Consider the following 13,682-nt stretch of genomic DNA (forward strand, 5'->3'; position numbering starts at 1 on the left):
AAAAAAAAAAAAAAAAAAAAAAAAGTCGGCCGGGCACAGTGGCTCATGCCTATTATCACAGCACTTTCGGAGGCCGAGGTGGGCGGATCACGAGGTCAGAAGATCGAGAACATCCTGGCTAACATGGTGAAACCCCGTCTCTACTATAAATACAAGAAAATTAGCTGGGCGTGGTGGTGGGCGTCTGTAGTCCCAGCTACTCGGGAGGCTGAGGCAGAAGAATCGCTTGAACCCAGGAGGCAGAGGTTGCAGTGAGCCGAGATTGTGTCACTGCACTCCAGCCTGGGCGACAGAGCGAGACTCCGTCTCAAAACAAAACAAATGAAAACAAAACTTGTCTTACCGTGTCTGGACTTTTGATGCTTCTAGACCACAAACAGTCTTTGTTGTATTCTTAGAGTAAGTCTTTTTTCCCCCCTTCCAGGGCAGCAATCATTAAATTATCATTTGTGAAATGATTTTTTGTAAATTTAAATTTTATTTTTAAATTAATTTTCTGAGGTGGAGTGTAAAATAGACCACTCCCGGCCTGTTTTTTTTTTCTTCTTCTTCTTCTTCTCCTTTTTGAGATGGAGTCTCCCTCTATTGCCCAGGCTGGAGTGCAGTGACACAATCTCGGCTCACTGCAACCTCTGCCTCCTGGGTTCAAGCGATTCTCCTGCCTCAGCCTCCCGAGCAGCTGGGACTACAGGCATGTGCCACCATGCTCGGCTAGTTTTTTTCTATTTTTAGTAGAGACAGTCTCACCATGTTGGCCAGGCTGGTCTTGAACTCCTGACCTCGTGATCCATCTGCCTTGGCCTCCCAAAGTGCTGGGATTACAGGCGTGAGCCACCGTGCTCTGCCTTTTTTTTTTTTTTTTTTTTTTTTTTTTTTGAGATGGAGTTTTGGTTTTGTTGCCCAGGCTGGAGTACAATGATGCAATCTTGACTCACCGCAACCTCTGCTTCCCAGGTTCAAGCGATTCTCCTGCCTCAGCCCCTGGAGTAGCTGGGATTACAGGCATGCGGCACCATGCCTGGCTAATTTTGTATTTTTAGTAGAGACGAGGTTTCTCCATGTTGTCAGGCTGGCCTCAAACTCCTGACCTCAGGTGATCCGCCTGCCTCGACCTCCCCAAGTGCTGGGATTACAGGCATGAGCCACGGCCCCCTGCCTGGCCTGTTTTTTAAGTTTTAAGTCAATTTTTGAGACAGGGTCGCCGGGCGCGGTGGCTCAAGCCTGTAATCCCAGCACTTTGGGAGGCCGAGACGGGCGGATCACAAGGTCAGGAGATCGAGACCATCCTGGCTAACACGGTGAAACCCCGTCTCTACTAAAAAATACAAAAAACTAGCCGGGCGAGGTGGTGGGCGCCTGTAGTCCCAGCTACTCAGGAGGCTGAGGCAGGAGAATGGCGTAAACCCGGGAGGCGGAGCTTGCAGTGAGCGGAGATCCAGCCACTGCACTCCAGCCTGGGTGACAGAGCAAGACTCCGTCTCAAAAAAAAAAAAAAAAAAAAAAAAAAAAAAAAGAGAAGGGTTTTTTTTTTTTTTTTTTTTTTTTGGCCTCCCAAATTGCTGGGATTACAGGTGTGAGCCCCCGTGCCTGGCCAAGACAGTGTCTCGTTCTTTTACCCAGGCTTCAGTGTAGTGGTGTGATCACAGCTCACTGCAGCCTTAACCACCCTGGCTCAGTCTGTCCTCCAATCTCAGCTTCCTGAGTGGCTGGGACTACAGGCACATGCCACCACACCCGGCCTATATTTATTTATTTATTTTAAATAGAGAGCGGGGGCCTGGTGTTGTGGTTCCCAGCTGTAATCCCAGGACTTTGGGGGGTCGAGGTGGGTGGATCACCTGAGGTCAGGAGTTTAAGACCAGCCTGGCCAACACGGCAAAACCCGGTTTCTACAAAAGTACAAAAAAAAAATTAGGTGGGCATGACGGCGGGTGTCTGTAATCCTAGCTACTGGGGAGACTGAGGCAGGAGAATCGCTTGAACCCAGGAGGCAAAGGTTGTAGTGAGCCCAGATCGCACTACTGCACTTCACCCTGGGCGACAGAGCGAGACTCCGTCCCAAAAATAAATAAATAAAAAGGCCGGGTGCAGTGGCTCATGCCTGTAATCCCAGCACTTTGGGAGGCTGGGACGGGTGCATCACCTGAGGTTAGGAGTTCGAGACCAGCCTGACCAATATGGAGAAACCCTGTCTCTACTGAAAACACAAAATTAGCTGGGCGTGGTGGCACATACCTGTAATCCCAGCTACAAGGGAGGCAGAGGCAGCAGAATTGCTTGAACCCGGGAGGCGGAGCCGAGATCATGCCATTGCACTCCAGCCTGGGTAACAAGAGCGAAACTCCATCTCAAAAATAAATAAATTAATTAATTAAATAAAATTAAAAAATAAAAAATAAGAAAAGTTTTAATAGAAGTCTATGCCAGACTATGCACACATAAGTGCATGTTATAATTCTATCATCACATAAAGTAATTGCTGACACATACCTGTTTTTAGCCCCTGGGACGGTAGACCATGAGCTCGCAGAAGGATGACCACGAGTTTGTCATCATAGAACCTAATATTAATGCCATGACTGATGGCCAAACATGGTGGTTCACACCTGTGATTCCAATACTTTGCCAGGCTGAGGAGGGAGGATAAGGAGCCTGGGAGGTCGAGGCTGCAGTGAGCGGTAATCGCGCCACTGCACTCCAGCCTGGGCAACAGAGCAAGACCCTCGCTCAAAAATAAATAAATAAATAAAAATAAGTAAAATTCCATGCTTTATTTAACTTTCACAAAAATCATATGAGGGGCACCTTTAGAATCCTCATTTCACAGATTTAAAAAAAACGAGCGTGGGGGAGCTAAATAATATGCTCACGGTTTCATGGCTTAGAAAAGCACGGATTTATCTTGTTTTTGATAGACTGTATTTGATTTTATTGTAGTTTACCCTCCGTAGAGACTCGTTTGAGGTCCTGGGGGTCTAGAGTAAAATCAAGGTTGGGATTTTGGTTCCGTCCTTGGACAACTTGCGTAGACCACTCAGAACCTCAGTCTCCCTCAAGCACCCACCTCAGAAACTACAGTTCCCAGCAGGCCGTGCGCCGGCGCCTTCGTACTTCCTCCCGGCGTCCCCCGCGGCGGGAAAGAGCCGAGTGGGCTCGAGGCCGACGCGACCATCATTTGTCGACGCCGCTGCTGCTGCCTGCCTGAGAGAAGCCGTCGCCGCCGTCCCCTCCGCCTCCGCCGGCTACCATGTCCGCCCAGGCGCAGATGCGGGCCCTGCTGGACCAGCTCATGGGCACGGCTCGGGACGGTGAGTCAGAGCGGCCAACCAGGCGAGGGTCTGGGGTGGGAGTGAGGCGAGGCCGCCGGGCGGCCTGAGGCGGGGGCCGCGATCGTCTGCGCCTGCGCTTGCGCGGGGCTCCGCTCCTCCTCCGCCGCGCGCGCCGACCGTAGGCGCCGGGCCTTTGTCTAAGCCGGTTCGTCTCTGAGGCGGCCGTGGGTCCAGGTCCGTCTCCTCTTTCGGAGTCTGCGCCATGGATGGGGCTTCAGCCTCCTTCCCGCTTACCGTCCCGCTGCTTCCTCCCCGACGGGCGCCGCGGCTCCGTGCCCCTCCGCGAACTGTGGAGTCGGCGAGGGGCTGGAATCAGCGTGGGCTCCAGCTCGCTGGCAACCGGGTGGCAGAACTCCTCCGAGGCTCCTTGGGAAGAAGCCACACCCGAGGGAGCGGATGGGCCTCGAAACCCTGGCCCGTTCTGGTTCTGTACCATTGCAAGGGGAGCCGTAGACTGAGCCTTTCTAACGTGGGTTTCTGCCGAGTACTTTTCCAGCTCCCCCTTCCCCCCAGCACACAGGAGAGCCTCTGTGTAGCCAGCGCTTGGCAGTGGTTAGGTAGGTTGTACTGTGTAGGGAGGAGCTCAAGATCCTGACGGTTGTCACAGGAGAAAGCGGTTGCATCTTCGCAAAACTGTATACCTGCTGTGGTTTGTGTTTTCTTTTCTGCTGAAGTAATGAAGTTGTAAGTTCACACTGGCACATTCTCAGGGCTGTGCAGATTATTTGCACTTTATTTCATAGGTGAATAAGTGCTTTTTAGCTTTCTTTGTATATTGAGTTGCTTTTGAATTGCTTCCCATATTTTTATTTCATACAAACTGAACAATTGTGGCCCCTCTATTTTATTTATAAAGGTTCAGTGTATCTTTGCCTGCCTACATCAATCTGCAAGGGAGTTGCAGAAAGCCTCATGTTCATCGAGCCGTGAGTCACAACCAATTTCTAAGCTGTTATAACAAAAAAGTGTTTGCTTTTTTTCACAAGTAACTTTAAAAGTGTAGTTTAGAAAGAAAACATTTTCAATAAAAAGACACTACATTAATCCTGGATGCTTGCAAATCCTAAAATATATTCCTCCTCTAGCGTTGCACAGCTCTGTGTTGTATACACAGACTAGCTTTAGAATTTGTCACATACCACTTTGCCTTTACTTTTATGTATCATTCCCCCGACTTCCTTACTGCAGGTGTGGGCAAGAAAACTTTTCCTTTAACACTTTTCAACAGCGGGCATAAAATTCTGCAGCTGAGGTCTTGAAGAATGCAGATGGGTGCAGTATGTGTTGGAGCTCACAGTGTGTATTGACTAACCTAGTTCCTTTTTGCTTTTTTTGGTATTGTCTTGTTAAAAGTGACTCCCAGGTAGCAACTCTCTTTTTTAAGGGTGGGGATGAAAGGGATATAGGAAGAATAGATCTAGATTATTTAACAGTCTTCGATAGCATTTGATTGAAAGCTTTCTTCTTCATTCAATTTTGGGCAAAATACTGCCTCTGCATTTGTTCATAACAAAAAGATTAATAAGTAGCTTTTGTTGGTGGAAATTACCAGCTCTATAAGTCGCCCTTGGTGGTTCATGGACCTCTGATTAGCTTGGGTTTTGGAATCTCATTGCCACATGTATATGTGGAGCCAATGGCCTTTTGGTGCTCAGCTGCTTACGTCTGACTCCTTGACTTCTTTGGTACAATGATGGAGTCAGATCTCATTAAGTGTGATTCTTCATGATATAACTGGCCTCAAAAAAATGTGTATTCCACTCCAGTGTAAATATCTTTAGATCAGCTTTTCATTGTATTTGATGGGGAGAACACAGAAATGATAGTCTGCAAATGATCCAGGTGAATCATTACACTAGTGTTTTCTTGTGGTTAAACGTGATAATATTGTCTTATTTAAAACCACAAATGAATTTCAGGAGACGAAACCAGACAGAGGGTCAAGTTTACAGATGACCGTGTCTGCAAGAGTCACCTTCTGGACTGCTGCCCACATGACATCCTCGCTGGGACGGTAGGTGCATTTTGGGGGACCTCATGGAACACTCTGACATGAGTGCTGGGTAGGCAGTGATGGTTTTTCTATGTTGAATTTTGTTTTAACTTAAGTCTCTTTTTCTCTAAGTGGCTGAATGACAGCAGGTAATCCTCCGCTTGTATGTATGTATGCATGCATGCGTGCGATGGAGTCTTACTCTGTGTTGCCCAGGCTGAAGTGCAATGGTGTAGTCACAGCTCACTGCAGCCTCGAACTCCTGGGCTCCAGCGATCCTCCCGCCTCAGCCTCTTGAGCTTTTGGGACTACAGGCATGAGCCACTGCTCCTTGCTCAGTCCTCCACTTTTTAACAGGCAGAAATCCCTGATGCCCTTAAAATGATAGATTCTATTCATTTGGTAGAATTTTATATTATGGGACAAATTTCACTGTTGTAAAATTCTGTCTGTAAGGTTACCAGATTTTTTTGTAAAGTCATTTATACTGAGATATTCACAACTAAATAGGGCAAGTATTCTAATTTGGCTGTAGCAAAAAATATGCTTTAGGTTAGCCTGAAGTTCTTTGAAGATTCTGCGTGGGTTTGTTTGTTTGACCTCAAGTTGAATGTGTGGAAGACTTTTGATCTAGCAAGGTACATTTTCCTCCCCAAATTATTTGGTTTTTAAAAAAATCAGTTGAGGATACACTGATTTTGTAGTTTTGTGTTATGCCACCCTTTCAAGAAATCAGCATGCTGTTTGATGAATATAGACCCCTGCAATTTTAAGGTCACTTCAGATGAACAAAATGGATAAATGCTAGCTTTGTGTAATGTGCATTTATTCAAAGTAAGAATTTGAAAAGACTGAATAGTGGAGGATTATCTGTGGTGATTCAGCCGCTGAGAGAAAAGGAGTCCTGTAGAGACCACCCCCATTTTAACTTTTCACAGCTACCTCACGGGGTAAAAACTGTCCTCTCATTTGGATGAAATGTACATATGTTAGAGGATGTTTTCTTCATGATGAATGATTACTTTTATTAGGGAGGAGCACCTTCTGAAAAACCCCTCAGATGTGTTAAATCTTCTCAGTCTGACTTTTCTGACAGCAAATGCAAAATGAATGCCAAACCTTGTGCCTCTGTTCTTTGGGGGTGTTGTCTGCTGTTTGGCCTGGGGTGGGAAAACGTTACTGTTTGCTGCAGATTACTGTGGGTACCGAGGTCAATACAGATTAATGATTTCCACTCGTCAAAGGCAGTTTCACTGTAGGGTATTTTCATAGGATGCACAACTTGGAATTCTTGATAAACCCATAGTGAAAGAAGTCAGAGCAGATAGCTGTGTACTCTCAGGAAGATTTCAACTATGTTTTCTTCAGCCAGACCCTGTGTGTGTAGCGTAGCTGTGGAATACTGGTGAGAAAAATAATCTCAGTGAGAGGATTTCTTCTTCTTCTTTTTTTTTTTTTTTTTAAGTTTGCTCTTGTTGCCCAGCCTGGAGTGCAGTGGCGTGATCGTGGCTCACTGCAACCTCTGCCTCCCGGGTTCAAGCCATTCTCCTGCCTCAGCCTCCCGAGTAGCTGGGATTACAGGCATGCACCACCACACCCGGCTAATTTTTGTATTTTCAGTACATGCGGGGTTTCACCATGTTGGCCAGGCTAGTCTGGAACTCCTGACCTTGTGATCTGCCCACCTTGGTCTCCCAAAGTGCTGGGATTATAGGTGTGAGCCACCGCGCCCGGCCAGAATGAGGGTATTTCACACAAATGTTTATTGTTAGTTATAGAATAATTCACTAGATATTTATTGGACACCTACTTTGTGCCAGGCACTGGAGATAGTGTGCCAATAAAGTCTTTACTCTCATCTAGTCGGGGGAGAGGATGCATGATGAATAAGTAAATGAGTAGATAATGAGCTGTTGTAGATTGGGGCAGGAGGAAAGGCCTCTCAGGGGCGTGTGAGCAGAGACCTGAATGGTGAGAAAGAACACGTGTAAAGTTTGGGCATTTGGTGCTCTGGGTGGAGAGTGCAGAGGAACAGAAGGAACGCCCCTGATGTTTCTGGACTGGCGTGAATTAGCAGCGAGAGGGAGGCAGAGGTTATGGAGGCCTATGAGAACCAAGGAGCCATGGATTGAGGGCCGTCACTCCAGTGTTTGGAATTGGGCAGGGGCAGCTCAGCAACGGGGGTTGGAGAAGCATCCTGAGAGGGAGGAGGAAACCCAGGAAACCCATGTGCATGTGAAGACAGTGCCTTGCAAAGGTGTGAATGAACAAATGTCAGAGGCTGCTGATGGTCAGTTGGAATAAGGATTGGAAATTCAGATAGGATTTGTTGTAGAGATTGATCCTTGCTGGGTTTTTTGTTTTTTTGTTTTTTGTTTTTTGTTGAGACAGAGTCTCACTCTTGCCAGGCTGGAGTGCAGTGGAATAATCCTGACTCACTGCAACCTCCGCCTCCCGGGTTCAAGCTATTCTCCTGCCTCAGCCTCCTGAGTAGCTGAGGTTACAGGCACGTGCCACCACACCCGGCTGATTTTTGTATTTTTAGTAGAGGCAGGGTTTCACCATGTTGACCAGGATGATCTCGATCTCTTGACCTTGTGATCCACCTGCTTGGCTGCCCAAAGTACTGGGATTACAGGTGTTAGCCACCATGCCTGACTGTTTTGTTTTTTTTGGAGACACTGTCTTGCTCTGTTACCCAGGTTGAAGTGCAGTGGCTTGGTCTTGGCTCACTGCAACCTCTGCCTCCCATGTTTAAGCGTTTCTTCTGCCTCAGCCTCCCGCTGGGTCTACAGGTGTGCAACACCACGCCCAGCTAATTTTTGTATTTTTAGTCGAGACGGGGTTTCGCCATATTGGCCAGGCTGGTCTCGAACTCCTAACCTTGTGATTTACCCGCCTCAGCCTCTTAAAGTGCTGGGATTACAGGCATGAGACGTCGTGCCTGGCGAGAACTGTGTTTTCTGAAGGTTCTGGAACCTTTGGTGCCCTTCCTGGTCAGCAGTGTTAGACCAGTAGAAGGTACGGAAGAGAACACAGGTTGTTGAGTAAAAAAGGCCTGACACACTGGATTTAGCAGCCATTTGGAATGTTGTGGAAGGGCTTAATGAATGTGATATTTCAGCTGTGCTTGATGTTAGGCATCCAGGGGAATGGCCAGTAGTATTTTTGCCTGCCTCCTTGGCAAAGCTGAAAAAGGTACATCCAAAGAGGGTAACCATAGAACCCAAGCCTGTCCTCAGTGTGCTTTAGCAGGGACTGTTTTGGGAGCTCTCACATTGAAAAGGAAGTGCTGAATTTTGCTTCATGTGAGGTTTTTTTTTTTCTTTTTTCTTTTTTTTTTTTTGAGACGGGGTCTCGCTCTGTCGCCCAGGCTGGAGTGTAGTAGTGGGATCTCAGCTCACTGCAAGCTCCGCCTCCCGGGTTTATGCCATTCTTCTGCCTCAGCCTCCCGAGTAGCTGGGACTACAGGCGCCCACCACCTCGCCCGGCTAGTTTTTTGTATTTTTTAGTAGAGACGGGGTTTCACCGTGTTAGCCAGGATGGTCTTGATCTCCTGACCTCGTGATCCGCCCGTCTCGGCCTCCCAAAGTGCTGGGATTACAGGCTTGAGCCACCGCGCCCGGCCAAAACTATATATTTTAGAGGACAACACTCAGAGCTTAGAAGAGTGAATGAGGCCAGGTGCGGTGGCTCACACCTGTCATCCCAGCACTTCAGGAGGACTAGGCGGGTGGATCACTTGAGGTCAGGAGTTTGAGACCAGCCTGCCCAACATGGTGAAAACCCATCTCTACTAAAAATACAAAAAAATTAGCCGGGCGTCGTGGTGCGCCACTGTAGTCCCACCTATTCGGGAGGCTGAGGCGGGAAAATCACTTGAATCTGGGAGGTGGAGGCTGCGGTGAGCTGAGATCATGCCACTGCACTCCAGCCTGGGCGACAGAGTGAGACTCTGCTTAAAAAAAAAGAAAAAACAGAGTGAATGAAGTAAAAGTTGTCAGATTTTCAGTGATAGTGATTTTAATGCAAATTTGGTTTCCAGACATTGTCCTATCGCTAGGTCTTCTGTGTAACCGACCATAACGTGAGTTCCATCTGACTTCAGAATAATGATAAAGGAGAAAAGTCAATCTTTTGTGAAAATAAAGATCTCCATACAAGGCAGACCCGTTGTCTGCCGCCTCCATGTTGGCTTTGTTATTGGTGATACTGAAGGACGTTTTGTTAACGAGCATGCCACATAGTGTCTTTTTAAATTTATTTTATTTTATATTTTATTTTCCTGAGACGGAGTCTCGCTCTGTCGCCCAGGCTGGAGTGCAGTGGCATGATCTTGACTCAGTGCGAGCTCCACCTTCCGGGTTCACGCCATTCTCCTGCCTCAGCCTTCTGAGTAGCTGGGACTACAGGCGCCTGGCTAGTTTTTTTTTGTATTTTTAGTAGAGACGGGGTTTCACTGTGTTAGCCAGGATGGTCTTGATCTCCTGACTTCGTGATCCGCCTGCCTCAGCCTCCGAAAGTGCTGGAGGTAACAGGCGTGAGCCACCGTGCCTGGCCTAGCATGCTACATGCTTTCTATGAGACTGTATCCCAAGAGTCAGACATGCAAGCCTATTTTTTTTTCCTCAAGATGGATTAAAGGTTTAAAGCCTTCCTTTCTTTTTTTTTTAAAAAAAAGATGGGTTCTTGGCTGGGTGTGGTGGCTCACGCCTGTAATCCCACTACTTTGGGAGGCTGAGGTGGGTGGATCACCTGAGGTCAGGAGTTCGAGACCAGCCTGACCAACATGGAGAAACCCCGTCTCTATTAAAAATACAGAATTAGCCAGGCGTGGTGGCACATGTCTGTAATCCCAGCACTTGGGAGGCTGAGGCAGGAGAATCACTTGAACCTGGGACGCAGAGGTTGCGGTGAGCCAAGATTGCACTCCAGTCTGGACAACAGGAGTGAAACTCCATCTCAAAAATAAAAGCAATTTAAAAAGATGGGGTCTCTGTTGCTCAGACTGGAGTGCAATGACTCAGTCACAGCTCACTGAAGCCTTAACCTCCCAGGCTCAAGCAATTCCCTCACCTCAGTCTCCCAAGTAGCTGGAACTATGGGCACATACCAGCACACCCAGCTGATGGTGAGTTTTTTCATAGAGACAGGGTCTAGCTGTGTTGCCCAGGCTGGTCTTGAGCCCCTGGGCTCAAGTGATCCTCCCATCTTGCCCTCCCAAAGGTGTTGGGATTACAGACGTGCCACTGCAGCTGGCACTAACGTCCCTTTTTTCTGTTTTTCCCCTGGTTATGTAGACGTGTTCTTTTGTCCTACTGGGGGTGTCTCCTAGTTGGGATGTTGGGTTTTGTTAACATGCACTCTAACCTGACACCATGATCCTCAGCACACAAACCTCCCTGTTGCTGTGTAGATGGCCAGAGGCAGAAGGTGTCTGCATGGAGTCCTATACTTAGGATTTAGATTAAAATCATACACTGTTATCTAATCGTACTGCATATGGTACACATAATAGCATTTCATGCTGTTCTTACTGACAACATAAATCATTTTGTTTTAGTAATCGAACGTTTTGTTTGTCAAATGGAGGAACTGAGTGGGACAATTGTCTGTCCTTACTTACATGTCCAGGGTCATTTTCCTGGTTGAGAAAATGTGTAGAACATTTATTTGGCTATTAACCAGCCTGTTCTCCTTTATTCCCTTTGATATACAATCCGCTACACAAAGTCAAGTGTTAGGTTGTGATATAATTGCGAAAACCTAACTTCTGTCCGCTCTTTCCTCTTCCTCTGTCTCTGCATCTTAGGCATCGAGCATCTCGAGTGGTCAAGATTGCAAGACAGAATGCCTAGAAACTTGTTGCAGTGAGACTGTTTTCTGGCCCTTTCCTTTTTTTTTTCCCCCTTTTTTGAGACAGTCTCACTTTATTATCCAGGCTGGAGTGCAGTGGCACAGTCTCACCTCACTGCAAACCCACCTCCTGGGTTAAAGTGATTCTTGTGTCTCAGCTCTCCGAGTAGCTGGGATTACAGGTGCCCCACCACCACACCTGGCTAATTTTTGTAGTTTTAGTGGAGACTGGGTTTCATCATGTTCAGCAGGCTGACCTTGAACTCCTGACCTCAAGTGATCCGCCTGCCTCACCCTCCTAAAGTGCTGGGATTACAGGCATGAGCCACCACGCCCAGCCCTGGCCCTTTGCTATCCCTGCCACCCCACGTGCTACCATTTACTGAATCCTTGGACTGATGCATAAATAAAACTGAGCCAGGCACAGTGGCTCGCACCTGTAATGCCAGTGCTTTGGGAGGCCAAGGTGGGTGTATCACTTGAGGTCAAGAGTTCGAGACCAGCCTGGCCAACGTGGCAAAACCCTGTCTCTACTGAAAATACAAAAAAAAAAAAAAAAATTAACTGGGTGTGTTATTGTGTGCCTGTAATCCCATCTACTGGGGAGAATGAGGCAGGAGAATTGCTTGAACCCGGGAGGCGGAGGTTACAATGAGCCAAGATTGTGCTACTGCACTCCAACCTGGGTGACGGAGTGAGACTCCTTCGGAAAACAAACAAACAAAACCGACAAAAGCCAATTAATTTAGTTGTCATGATTGCAGTCCAGTTGCCTCTGAGTCTAAAAGAGAAACTTTACACTATTAAATGCATTAGTTTCAAGTATCATGTAGTCACGATGGTAAAAGTGAAATGAGGCTTCTCAGCCATATCTCCTTTCTTAATTTTCTTATTCCAGTTTCAGTGTTCCAAAAACTGATCATTTATTTTGGTGACAGTTGAAATACCAAGTCCTGTTACGTGCTTTCTACAGTAGGTGGGCACTCAGGTCTAAAGTTTTTGTTTTTTCCCACAGCGCATGGATTTAGGAGAATGTACCAAAATCCACGACTTGGCCCTCCGAGCAGATTATGAGATTGCAAGTAAAGAAAGAGACCTGTTTTTTGAATTGGATGTAAGTTTTATTTGATGTTGATTTATAACTACTGTGAAGAACCCAATATCGAACTAACAAGAAATGTAACATATGTAAGTTTCTGAAGCAAAATAAAGTAGTTGCTTGTTATCCTGCCACTCAAGCTGAGAGCTAGAATACAGCCAGTAATGCTTAATCTTGTGTCCACCGTCCTATCACTATTCTAAATAATACGTGTTATCTCATTTTGTTGCTTTTAAAAAATATTTTAATTACATTTTTATGAGTCCTTGAACAGTGTTTCTTTTTGCTTAGTTTTGAGCTTTATGAAAATGGTTTCATAGTGTAGAGAGTCTTTAAAATTAGATTTTTTTGGTTCAGTATTATGTTTCTGTTTACCCAGGTTGTTGCGTATTGTTTGTTTTCATTGCTGCTTGAATAATCCTCAAACGATCCTTCCTTTATTTTATTTATTTTTTTTTTGAGACGGAATCTCGCTCTGTCTCTCGGGCTGGAGTGCAGTGGCCGGATCTCAGCTCATTGCAAGCTCCGCCTCCCGGGTTTACGCCATTCTCCTGCCTCAGCCTCCTGAGTAGCTGGGACTACAGGGGCCCGCCACCTCGCCCGGCTAGTTTTTTGTATTTTTTTTTTTAGTAGAGACGGGGTTTCACCGTGTTAACCAGGATGGCCTCGATCTCCTGACCTCGTGATCCGCCCGTCTCGGCCTCCCAAAGTGCTGGGATTACAGGCTTGAGCCACCGCGCCCGGCCCTTCCTTTATTCATAGACATTTAGATTGATACTACTTTTGCTATTGCAGACTATGAATATTTTTACATGACTCCCTTGTCACGCAGATAAAGATTTATCTTGGGTATATTCCTAGGAAGGGGATTGCTGGTTTGTAGGGGATACCCATATTTATCCTCGCAAGACAATTTTGTAATGTCTTGTTTCTATTTGGTGAAGTCCCATAGCAATGTATAAACGCTACCAACACTTTGTATTATCAGACTATTTAATTTTTGCAGTTTAGTGGTTGTAAAATGGTATTTCTTTCTGTTCTTAATTTGCATTTTTTAGTATTCAGTAGTTGTGTTATTTTATCTGCATTAGTAAATGCTTTTTTTTGTTTGTTTGAGATGGAATTTTGCTCTTGTTGCCCAGGCTGGAGAGCAATGTCGTGATCTTAGCTCACTACAACCTCCTTCTCCCAGGTTCCCCAGGTTCAAGCAATTCTCCTGCCTCAACCTCCCGAGTAGCTGGGAATACAGGCATGAGCCACCATGCCCGGCTGATTTTGTATTTTTTAGTAGAGTTGGAGTTTTTCCATGTTGGTTAGACTGGTCTGGAACTCTCGACCTCAGGGGATCCGCCTGCCTCAGCCTACCAAAGTGCTGGGATTACAGGCATGAGCCACCACACCTGGC

The 13,682-nt window shown here is 46.5% G+C and overlaps 2 protein-coding genes across 5 annotated transcripts in view; one reads left to right on the forward strand and one right to left on the reverse strand.

The window, feature by feature from the left end:
- FAM234A (family with sequence similarity 234 member A) overlaps nt 1–3,136 on the reverse strand; it is a 42,522-nt gene extending 39,386 nt beyond the window's left edge. Inside the window, exon 1 of the mRNA XM_017860752.1 lies at nt 3,065–3,136. The gene's annotated coding sequence lies outside the window, so the exon portion shown is untranslated. The remainder of the gene's footprint in view (nt 1–3,064) is intronic.
- Nucleotides 3,098–13,682, forward strand: part of LUC7L (LUC7 like) — a 43,082-nt gene continuing 32,497 nt past the window's right edge. For 2 of the 4 annotated variants that reach the window (XM_017860770.1, XM_017860772.1), the window contains exons 1-3: nt 3,106–3,308; nt 5,249–5,343; nt 12,194–12,292. In XM_017860770.1, the coding sequence (XP_017716259.1) occupies nt 3,248–3,308; nt 5,249–5,343; nt 12,194–12,292 (255 nt within the window). In that variant the 5' untranslated portion in view covers nt 3,106–3,247. Of the gene's footprint in view, nt 3,309–4,185; nt 4,256–5,248; nt 5,344–12,193; nt 12,293–13,682 lie in introns of all 4 variants that reach the window. The other 2 variants (XM_017860773.1, XM_017860771.1) reach the window with 2 other exon arrangements.

The sequence above is a fragment of the Rhinopithecus bieti genome, unplaced genomic scaffold, assembly GCF_001698545.2.
Source record: "Rhinopithecus bieti isolate Rb0 unplaced genomic scaffold, ASM169854v2 scaffold_56641, whole genome shotgun sequence".
Lineage (NCBI taxonomy): Eukaryota > Metazoa > Chordata > Mammalia > Primates > Cercopithecidae > Rhinopithecus > Rhinopithecus bieti.